Here is an 11,947-nt window from a genome sequence, read left to right on the forward strand (position 1 = left end):
CAGACTTACACTGAAGGAGGGACGTGAGACACATCATGGGAGCAGGATATCAAAGAAACTTGGGGGTGGGCTCTATTGACTTGGGTCAGCAAGCAACCACTCAGAACACCCTAGCAACCACCTAGCAATACCTTAGCAACCAACCAGAACACCTTGGCAAATGCATAACACCCTGACATAATTTCTTCAGAAAATGTAAACATTTCATTCTTACATTTGACATCAAAATCAATGTTAATAATCTTTTAAATGTATTACATTTATATATCGTTGCCTCTTTCTAATGAAAGTGTAAATAAGTGATTGACATACATTTATTAGCATTTATTATTTATTTACATTTATTTTGTATACTAAGCATTCAGCACATTGCAACTCCAGTTGTTTATCCTACACATCTGATCCTGTATATTGTTTCAACATTTTTGTATAGGCTATCACATATTGTGTGTATTGTTATTATGTACATTACAGTAATATACATATAAAGATTAATATATACAGTGAGTGGATCATGCACACGTTTTTCGCTCATCATTACACTTATACATAATGTAGTGACAAATTGATTTAATTAGAAATAACATCATAGCACATATCAGTCTATACTATAATCTTGTATAATATAAATGAGTAAATTATACATACAATCAAAGAATGTTGAGGTATATCAACAAAAATGTACTCTTAAAGACAAGTGACACAATCTATGCTTTTGTCAGTCAGCTGGTCAAAATGTCAACACTGCCTTGAGTTCACCACAAGTGCATAAACAACAACAATAACAAAAAAAGAGCATAATATTGTAACATGGGTTGCACATGTTGATTAAATGAGTCTTAATTTAAATATAAAACATTACGAATTGTCCTTCAGGACTTTAATCATATGATGCACTCTAATCATTTTATATTCAAGCGTTAAACAAATGATAAATATAAATAATTAGACAAAACTTGCTGTATTCTTTATAATGCATACACAGGGACCCGCATGAGGACGTGACACTGACAGCTGAAACCAACAATAACACCGGAAGCCTGTCTTCTTTAGTGCGCGGCCTGTAACGCGATTGGCCAGGCTGTATCCAGGTCCACATAAGGTAACGCCTTTTTAAATACGTCACCGTCGTCCGTATAAAAACTCTTCGCGGCGGCGCACTAACGCAGCCCTAGTTTGAGAGGGAAAATGTATCGTTTGTGCTCAAAGTCTTACACCGGAATCGCTTTTAATACTTTCCTATTTACTGTGCCGCTGGAGCATTCTCAACTGAAAAGACATTATAATAAAAACTGGTCGTGTATCGGCTGATTTTAGGAGCAGAACTACGCGTTTAAGCAATATGCCACGAGGCAAGGAAAGGAACGGCCGAGGTAAGTAGGTTGATATTTGGGAATGACCGGTTGTTTTTTTAGTGGCCATGTGGGATTTGTAGTTCTTGAAACGGCGCTCGCCCGTTGAGATGTGGGGAAGAAAACTACAACACCCATGAGTTGGCGGCCTGTTTTGGTCGACAGCCAGGAGTGTCTTTCTTTTGACACAAACAAAAGAATTATGCACAGCGTGAGTCATGAACACTAAAAAATAAAAATGCACATTTGTGTTTCTTAAATGTTTGATTTGTTTTTAGGGCCAATGTTATCGCATTAGAATTGGTATAAATTGACGGCTTGTCAAATTAAAGTTATAAAACAATACACTCTTTTTTTGAATGTGTTCTAAAATAGGATGATTATTTAATGCTATAATATGATCAATTATAGAATATTCAAATTATATAAAATATGTTGTGCTTAATGCTATGTTTAATAAAATGTACATTGACAAAATGTATAGATCTTTATTTACATTTTAGGGAAAAAAAAGTCACACAGGAGGAAGTTGCTGTTATTATATTTGTGTAAATATACAGCTGTCAGTTTGTTATCTGAGAGGTTATCGCAGACTATGCTCTCAGACTGCTCATTCATGCTTATATAATCTCCGGCCTGTTTTGGGACAAACTAAATGACAGGGGAAGAAACCAGGAACTTGAAGTCTAATTATTTCAGCGCTAGACTGTAAGTCTGTGTTAAATGTTCATGGCCCATCTGCTAATTAAAACTCTGCATCATTTTAGAAGGAACTTCGCAGCGTTCACACCAGCCCCCACGTGTTGTGTTATCAACAGCTGCAGTCGTGCATTTTATCTGGACTTGTTTACTTTTGTCAGAGAAATGCTATTTAGAGGCTCTTTGTTTGTATAAGATCAAATATATTGACACTGTCCCGGTGACCTCGCCAAACTGTACGAAACACTTTGTACCTTCTACACAAGTCTGCATTTTGCCGGACAAATAACACGTGGCTGAAACAACCACATGCACATATTTTCAGATATATTTCATTTAAGGACACCTCATTCACGTTATACGACTGCGTGAGATTAGTTAAATGTTTCACTTACCTGCAAGAGTTGTTACATAATGTTCTTTGTTTAAATGGCTCATAATGAGGAATTTGAACGTACTACTGTAACTAAAAACTCCGTGTCCTCCCCAAATTAAAGGCTAATTTGAACCTCACCTATGCCTATTCAGTGTTCAGATACTTGGCCCGCCAGTTACGGTGGCGTAAGATGTAGGATACATACTGTTACTGTATTCCTAAACACAACATGCAAGTAAAAAGTGAGACTCCGCATGCACACATGTGAGAGAAGCTGTGTATATATATACGCTATCAATCAGCTGGATCAAATAAAAACTGATATTCAATATATTAATGGTTTAATCTAGGGCTGTGCATAGATTAAACATTTTTACCAATTAATCGCACTGTTTTCTGTGATTAATCCTAATAAATTACAACAGTTTGCCCGTATATCTTGGATGCCTGGTTCACCACTTGCGGGTAAAGTCTCCATTCTCCGTACTGTGAATCGGCTAGAGTTTAATTTCCTGGCCCTAGTTTAAACACAAACTGGTCTTAAGTTAATGTACTCAGAAATATGAAATGACACACCAATACCAACTAAATATGTATGACCCCTTTTTTAATAAGTTTTCTCGTTTCTTTGGTTGCAGGGGGACAGCAGGGAAATGTCCAGCCGTTGAGTGATGAAGATGCGTCCATCGAGACCCTCAGTCACTGTAGCAGCCTCAGCGACAGGACCAGTGTGGCAGAGGAAGGTTTGTATTTACATGGATGAGTCCAAGTACTATGATCAAAGTGTAGAAACAACTACATGCAAATGCACCAATATTGAGCTGTATTTTGGTGGTTATGGTGGTATTTTTGGTGGTACTAGTTGGTTAAAGGGGGGCAGCAACACCAACATTCCATGGAGAGGAATATGTAACGTGTACACGGGATACGTAAGATACTGTATTCTACTGCACTTCCCATATTACCAAAATCAAACAAGATAAAGCATGTATCTTGACTAATACAATGCTGCATTTCATTTTAAATTGGTCACCATTCATAATTGTAGCTTGTGGAGAGCTGTTTTCACACGACAAGAGCTATGTGGCATGCTACCAGATATGAGAGATAAGAGATGAATGCAACAAGATGATTGTTGTCCCTTTCTGGCTGACAGCTGGTGAAGCTGAAGAAACCGCTCAAGAGGACTTCCAGTACAAACTGAAGGTGTACATTGACAGCACTGTGGATAAAAGGTAAGTGTTTGGTCCAATGTTGTTGTTGAAAGAACTAACATTTCTGCACTTCAACTAACATAGTTCAGAATTAACTAAATTACATAATAATGTTCTTCTGTTGTGGGATTTATTGTATCCTGTAAACCTAATTCCTCCTTGCAGTGGTCTGAACTGAGTAATTATATCCCATTTTCAGTGCCAAGACCAGACAAGGTGCCCTTGATGGACTAAAGACTGCCATGGCAAACAAAATCCTGTACGAGTTTATTTCCGAGAGAAGGATGACCATCACCGATGGCATTGAGCGCTGCTTAAAAAAAGGTTTGCTTTTATTTATTTTAACTCTTTCCCCGCCAGCGTTTTTTAAAAAAGTTGCCAGCCACCGCCAGGGTTTTTGACGATTTTCGCTAAACTTTAATGGCCCGCAGCATATTTTCTTCCATGAATATATGAAGATGCTATATATCACAATAAAGATCTGAGCCTCTGCTTTTAGGCAAAAAAAACGATTTTATTTTATCTTCATTTGTTCTTTTTTTATTGCGACTTGAACAGAGGTCGGTTTTGTCAAAAACAACATTTCAGACAAAAAGCTGATAAAAAGGCATGTTTATGTCTGATATTTTGAGCTTCTCAATACTCCACTTCTTCATGTTTGAGACGATCGCAGTCTGTTTCTTTGATCAAAGAGTTGCGTACTCTTTCAAAACATGCGGAGGGGTCTTCCTTACCGTATAACACCTAAAACACGGAAACCCGGAAAATTCTGTGTTTGGCGGGGAAGCGTTTTTTCATAAAACACGGAAAATTCTGTGTTTGGCGGGGAAGCGTTTTTTCATAAAACACGGAAAATTCCGTGTTTGGCGGGGAAAGAGTTAAGGTTGTAATAGGATTTTTATTTTGCTAGCATAATTAAGTGCGAGTAATGACTTTGTTTTTGAGGTTGCTTTTTCTACTTTCTGTATTCCAGGTAAAGGAGTAGAACAATGTGCCGCAGCCTCGCTAACATGTCTCCTGTGCATCCAGCTTGGTTCTGGAATCGAGAGCGAAGAGGTTTTTAAGGCCCTTAAACCTGTATTCAAGACCATTCTCAATGATGGAGCAGCTAACATCCAAGCCAGACAAGCTGTAATCACCCATTTTCTTACAACTCTCAAAAGGAGGCAGAAGTGGAAGTTTCACAAACCATGACATTTGAGTTAACAAGCTCCTCTTGTGTTTCAGTGTGCAACAAGTCTAGGCCTCTGCACTCTTGTAGCAGAAGATGATATCATGGTAAGTGGTGGAATTCTGTCAAAATAAGTCGTTAAAATGATCATTCTTAAATCTGTCACATCATACTGCTGTGTGTAATGACTGGACTAATAACACGCCAGTGTACGCACACCCAAATACACATGCACACCCAAATGTCATAGCTTACAGTCTTTATGGCGGTATAGTGATCATGTATACACAGATCTGTGTTGCATCTAATTGTATCTGTCCGCATGTTATCGTTTTGGGTTATTAAGTAATGTCACGTCTCATTTGTTTACTTTTTGTTTGTGCTATTGTCTCCTTGCTGTACAGTTATAGCGTTACAGTGATTGTATTTCTTAAAAATTCATAGAAATATTCACCCTAACAAGCATGTTTATGGGTTACCAAAACAAATCTTGATTGCAGCCATCCTCTGGTTCATAATCCATCTGCCATGTCTTGCCTTCATCTGCCGGTGCATCTGAATGCATGATGTTGAACCCTACCAAGCATATCATGACTGACTCAAACAGATGCTTTTGTAATTTCCAGGATGTGTATGCCACTATGGAGTGTTTTGAGAGTCTCTTTACCTATTCATATGTCCGGGAAGATGGAAGCAGACCTTCTGTAAGCCCTCAAACCACACAACTCCACATTAATGCTCTCTTGTCCTGGGCGCTGTTGCTTACCATCTGTACTGGCAACCACATCCGAGCTATCGTGCAAAAGTATGTTTCCGAGTGCTTTCCAGCTCTGACAAAAGTTTAGGCCTTTTGATTCTTAAACTTTTATGCAGGTTAATTCTGACAAGCATGTGCTATCATTTTCAGGCATCTGTCTAAATTGCCACGACTGCTGGAGAATGATGATGTTAACATGAGAATTGCGGCTGGAGAGACCATCGCCCTTCTTTTTGAGCTGATCAGAGATGTTGACCCGGTAAGTCTCAAGCCCTGTTCACACTGCGGGTGGCATTATGGCTTTCTGTTGCTAGACTTTGCAATCGTGTCGCTGGTGAGCATACTTACTGCTACTGCCGCTCTAACGTTATTGGTGGACTACACAACTGGCCATACGAGCATTGGTAGTGCTGATTACAGATGATGCTGCTAAAACAAATATCATTATAATTTGAAAAGGAATCAGTTCTTTTGCCTCTAAAAATGTCATTCAAATTTTCAACTTGTCTTGTCGCTCCTCACGGCGATCTGTCACAACTGCTCGTGTTGCCGGAAGTCATTGTGCTCTCCTTGAAAATTAATGGGATTGTGTCTCCGTCACATGATGGTGCTTGTGGTGTGAACATGGCTTCAGTTGCTTGACTCTCTATGGATCTTATGAAATGCAAGCAGAACAAATGTGTGTAAAACTCACTCGCAAAGCTACTAAAAGATTGGTTTCCTTTAATCTTGGAACATCTAACTATTAACTCCTTGCTGTCTTTAGGATAAGTCCCAAGAACTTTCAAGCTGGCAGTTGTCAAACCGCTTATCAAGAAACCACAGCTTGATGCTGGTGAATTTATTAATCTCCAATTTATGCCTAATACTAGAAAAAGTTCTTGCAACTATGCTCTTGCGTTTGTCAAGTCAATTTTATTTGTATAGCGCGTTTCACAACACCATATAGTTTCAAAGCAGCTTTACAGAATATCAGCATTAACAGACGATAAAACTAATGTCTATAAAGTCGATTAATCATCATTGTGTAATTTAGATAAAATACGATTTTTAATGGTGTTTAAAAATAATTAAATGATGATTGTATTAATAACCCCAGTGAGCAAGCTGTAGGCGACAAGGAACACAAAACTCCATAAGATGTAGATTAATGGAGAAAAATAACCTTGGGAGAAACCAGACTCGCTGTGGGGGCCAGTTCCCCTCTGGCTAACATTATGAATGTAATGTAAATATTAATTATGTATAGGTAAAATCATGGTTTAAAATTATTAAACTAAGTGTTAAGGGTCAGTGATTAAACATCGATTGTGTTTGAACTGTAAGATTAATGACCAAAGTCTTTTGAAGTCCATCTTGATTAATTGCAGAAGTTCACATAGATGCAATTGTCCTTGTTAATTGGCTGATGAAGGCTTTTGTCAGAATTGCTTTTATCATGTAGCAGCAGCTGCGTTTCTCCATGTGATGTTAGATCTTAGAAATTGGCATTTGTGGATGAGACTAGCATGGTTTAGGTCTTATTTCTTACAGCTACCACTTTGTGTAAACAAGGACATTTTAGATCAAATACAAGCATTGAGTGCCACAAGGCTCCGTATTGGGTCCTCTGCATTTCTCGTATATGCTTCCCTTTGGTGACATTCAGTAACCATTGAATTAGTTTTCACTGTTAAGCCGGTGACTGATATTCCAACTACAGTACTTGTAATTACTAAAAAAAAAATTTTACTGGAGCACTTCACTAAATTGTTCATGAATGTGTTTGCATTAATGTCAATTGTTGCATTGAATTAAATGTAGCAATTCATGCACATAGTTTTTAATTATTTACACTTTTTCTAGTTTTGTGAAAAAGGCTCTGTTACTCATCAAATTAAGAATCTATGATACATCTGCAATAAATCTGTTGATATTTGGCCATTTTAATGTTAATGGCATTGCCTGATTTCATCATGCTCACTTGTAGGATTAACAATTGATGGTTCCCCCTTCTGTCAAAAATCTATGGATATTTATTTTAAATCCATTAATTTCAGCAATTAACATTTTTCTTGTGGCGATTAAATTGTCTCTCTAGATATTTACATTGGCCATAGAAGTATAGTGCTCTACCAGGTCAAGAGTCAATGTAAATTGTGTTGTGGTGATTTAATTTTCCTGTACCTCCAAAGGAGATGGAATTTGACTGGGAGCCATTGTGTGAAAAGCTGAGTGCTCTGGCCACTGACTGCAACAAACACAGAGCAAAGACCGATAAGAGAAAGCAAAGATCTGTCTTCAGAGATGTCCTAAAAGCAGTAGAGGTCAGACATGTGAATTGATTGTCATTGTTGACACCGCACAAGTAACAAATTAATCCTGGGTAATATTTCCGACATTGACCGCTTCATTCTGTCTGGGAACAGGAAGGAGATTTTCAATCCGAGACCATCCGGTTTGGTACAGAGCGAATGGTCATTGACAGCTGGGTGAGAAAGAGGACTTATGATGCATTCAGAGAGTTTGTTGGCTCTGGGATGAATTACCACTTGCAGGTAAAACGCTCAGATCTCAAGAACATACCTGTTGGATAATTCTGTAGGATATTTAAGTGAATTACAAGGTGAATGTTCTGATCACAGGCAAACGAGTTCATAAGGGACGTGTTTGAACTGGGACCACCAATGTTGATTGATTCTGCTTCTCTGAAAGCTATGAAGACTTCAAGACTGGAGAGGGTAAGTGAGGATCTTACTATAAAGGCCCTTGTACGTGACTCGAGCTTTGTGCTCCACAGAAGAATCATTGCAGAAAGTGACAGAGCGCTTGTACACATTTATGCAAATGATTAATTTTGGAGTGTTTACGTGAGTCGTGTGGAAGTGCCCCAAGTGTTTTCTACATGTAGCACTTTTTCACTGCATGACATTAATTCCTTTTGAAGATATCTGAAGGGTTTTGCATGTGCCATAATCATGTTTGCATCTTTCAGCACCTCTACAATGCAGCTGCGTTCAAAGCTCGAACTAAGGCCAGAAACAAGTTTCGGGACAAAAGGATTGATGTTGGCGAGTTCTAGGTTGTTTTTCTAGTGTGGTTTTTTTTTTTTTTTTTCCTCGTGCATATACTCTTTATATTTTGCATTCCTAATTCGAGATACTATTGTTGTTTTTTTTTATTATTATACACTGTGTGTGTGTAAAGTGTAATATTTGCTTACTATAAACTCATTCTAACAAGACTTTAATGTTTGTCTATATTTAAGTAGTATTGGGTTTACTAGAACACATCAGATCACGTTTTAATTTATTTGTGTACCTGTGGGTTCTGTAATTTTATTAATTGCATAGTATATTTGTGTATGTTAATGTCAGGATCTGTAGTGACAAGGCTGTGCATTAAAAATAAAATTAAAGTTGATGCCCTCCTTTTAGTGTGCTGGTTTGTGTTCTTTTGTATCAGCATAAGTTGCAGATCACTAATTTTAAAAAGACCATAAACCTTAGACATCCTAAACCACCTCCACAAACACCCCTACACAGCACTTCCTGGAATCTGCACCCTTGTCGTCTTAATTCACAGTTGCCTTGGAGACCAATTCACTGAAGTTGATAGTTGCCATAGACCATTTGATGTTTTATAGCTAGCATGTACTTCTTGTCAGTGCTGTAATGAGGACATTTCACTCTAAACACTTTCCCATGAGTATGATTTTAAGTGAGTCAGTCAGTCAGTTAGTCACTTTTTATATAGACCACCATAATTAGACTGTGTACAGTGGTGCATATATTATATCTATTGTTGTAATCGGGTGATGTTCTGAAATATTTTTATTTTGGTCAGAAGCATTCTGCTATTTTAATTTTTTCTAACTAGCAATTGTCTTATAGCTAGTAAGTGGTGTGCGGAGATGGGGAGGGTTGTAGTTTTGAAGGGTTATCTAGAGAATTTGGAAAGTGGGGCAAAAATTTGGCATTTGAAGGCTCTCTGGGAGGGACAGTGCAGAGAGGTAGTTTTGTGTAATTGTATTTTGTGTGTGTATAATGAGTAATAGAGGGGGTTAAGTATTCATTCTGTGTGTGTATATGTTTTGCTTTTGTGCAATATATAAATCAATAAGAATGTTAAAAAGATCAGTGCTGCATATGGAAGCTTCTTGAGCAAATTTTGGACCGATTAGGTCTAGGATCATCATGGCTGTTTAACCTCATCTATGGATTAACGAGCTGATGTTTTCTGCGAGGAATGGCACAAGACTCTCAGGTAGTGCAACTGACCTGCTTCTTGCAGTCGTATTTACTATGCCCTAATGCATCTTTTCAGATCTTTGATTTCATTGGTTAACACCTGCCATTGACCCACATGAAGCCCAGTTCCACCACATTGTGGAAAGAAAATTGCTTTAGCAAGTCATTCTTTTGAGATGTCATAATTTTGACAAAAGCCATAATTATTAGATTACAATTCTTATAAAAAAAAAAAGTCAAAGTTATAATTAAGTCATAAAAATTGCCATTGATGTTGCATCCAGTTTATTCACCACACTAAGAATAGTAGGCCAAGGTTATTACAGCACATTTGGGCAAATATGCTTGGTCATCCAGGCAAATACTTTCTTGCCCACAGGAGGGTCCCTGGAGGTGGACAGCATGGGTGGGGAAGGCCAAGTCATTGTTTCCCTCTTTTTAATTACACACAAAGTCAATGAGACTAGACTGTTAACTCTCTAATAAACAGGTTCCCTCCTCAGGTTTTGGGGGCTGTTCAGGTAGGGATTATGCAATGGGTCAGCTCTCTCCTGGCAGGTTTTGTGGGTGACTCAGAACTGTGTAACACCAGTCTCAGTTACCAAAATAAATTAAAACCATGCATGATAAAGAGAAATGGTTCAATTTAATAACCATAAAATTACAATTCTGCTGTCTTTGCTGATGCTGCTCTGGAAGCCCCCTGATGGTGACCTGATTTCATACCGTGCTGGTGGATTGGGGCAAACACATGGTCATACTGCCAGTGGTCTCCTAACACTCTGCCTGTTGTTATACATAGGACTAGGATACACACACACACACACACACACACACACACACACACACACACACACACACACACATATTTCTAGAATAAATTGTTATACATACCCATCCAACCCACCCTCTCACACACACACAATCATGTACAGGCACCTTTCTTCTCTACTGTTATTTTGTACACTTTCTGTATCATTGGTTTGTATCCATGTCTTGTACTATTATGGGTCTTGTCCTATGTAAAAATACAATTTGCTTATCGTGCATAGTAGGCCTTTATATACTGCAGACACAGAAAGAGTAATTAGGTAGTATGCAATTCTGAATATATCCACTGTGCATTTTTTTTTCTGCATAGACATTTTCTATGAATAACTGCTTGTTTTCATCTATGAAGTCACTCATTGTGAATAAAGTAATAGTTCACCCAAAAAAACAAAAAACAAAAAAATTCTCTCATCATTTACTCTCTCATGCCATCCCAGATGTGCATGACTATCTTTCTTCAGCTAAAAATCTTCATTTGTTTTTAGAAGAATATCTCAGCTCTGTAGTTCTATACAATTGAATGGTGGCCAGATTTTTGAATCTCCAAAACTCACATAAATCTGCATAAAAGTAATCTATAGCCACTCCAGTAGCTAAATCCATTTCTTCAGAAGTGATATAATAGGTGTTGGAATTTTTTTTTTATTTTTATTTTTTTTTAAATGAATCTCCACTTTCAAATTCTTCTTCATTTGTTCTTTGGCGATTTGCATTCTTTGTGCATATCGCCACTTACTGGTTGGGGGTGGTCAAAGGTGGAGATATATATAAAGAAATATAGGATTAAATATTAAACTTTCTCACCCACACCTATCATACCACTTCTAAAGATATACATTTAACCACTTCATTACTTTTATTCTGCCTTCATGTGATTTCTGAAGTTTCAAAGTTTTGGCCACTATTCACTTGCACTGTTTGGACCTACAGAGCTGATATAGTCTTCTAAAAATCAACATTTGTGTTCTGCAGAAGAAAGAAAGTCATACACATCTGGGATGGCAAGAGGGCGAGTACTGTACATGATGAGAGAAATTTCATTTTTGGTTGAACTATTCCATTAACCCTTAGAGACCCAGCATAGCAGAATTGCAACAGTGTTTACAGCGAAAAAACAATACCTATTCTTATTTATTATTACATATTGTAAAAGAAAAACTACACAAAACAGTAGCTGACACTCTGAACTGTATCAGAAGAATAGTTTGATTTTCCATAGACTGCCATTGTTTAAAAATAATTTTTTTTTATAATTAGTAGTTTCCTGAGAACACGTTCAAGGAGGAAAAAAAATAAAATGCACCATCAAGATCTATGC

General features: G+C 37.6%; 1 protein-coding gene across 1 annotated transcript; it reads left to right on the forward strand.

Annotated features, from left to right (window-relative positions):
* Positions 1-1,168: 1,168 nt before the first annotated feature.
* LOC127639294 (interferon-related developmental regulator 1-like) lies at positions 1,169-8,997 on the forward strand. Its single transcript, XM_052121229.1, has 12 exons — positions 1,169-1,373; positions 3,066-3,170; positions 3,584-3,662; positions 3,841-3,965; positions 4,615-4,772; positions 4,869-4,919; positions 5,439-5,617; positions 5,720-5,828; positions 7,744-7,875; positions 7,978-8,106; positions 8,194-8,289; positions 8,544-8,997. The coding sequence occupies exons 1-12, from the start codon at positions 1,343-1,345 to the stop codon at positions 8,628-8,630; spliced, it is 1,281 nt and encodes a 426-aa protein (XP_051977189.1). The 5' UTR covers positions 1,169-1,342; the 3' UTR covers positions 8,631-8,997.
* The last annotated feature ends 2,950 nt before the right edge of the window (positions 8,998-11,947 follow it).

The sequence above is a fragment of the Xyrauchen texanus genome, chromosome 47, assembly GCF_025860055.1.
Source record: "Xyrauchen texanus isolate HMW12.3.18 chromosome 47, RBS_HiC_50CHRs, whole genome shotgun sequence".
In the NCBI taxonomy this organism is placed as follows: Eukaryota; Metazoa; Chordata; class Actinopteri; order Cypriniformes; family Catostomidae; genus Xyrauchen; species Xyrauchen texanus.

Bases quoted from the DNA above. Each gene is read 5' to 3' on its own strand.
- LOC127639294 (XM_052121229.1), top strand. From the start codon at position 1,343: ATGCCACGAGGCAAGGAAAGGAACGGCCGAG. The intron at 1,374-3,065 runs GTAAGTAGGTTG...CTTTGGTTGCAG, and splicing joins CAAGGAAAGGAACGGCCGAG to GGGGACAGCAGGGAAATGTC. The intron at 7,876-7,977 runs GTCAGACATGTG...GTCTGGGAACAG, and splicing joins ATGTCCTAAAAGCAGTAGAG to GAAGGAGATTTTCAATCCGA.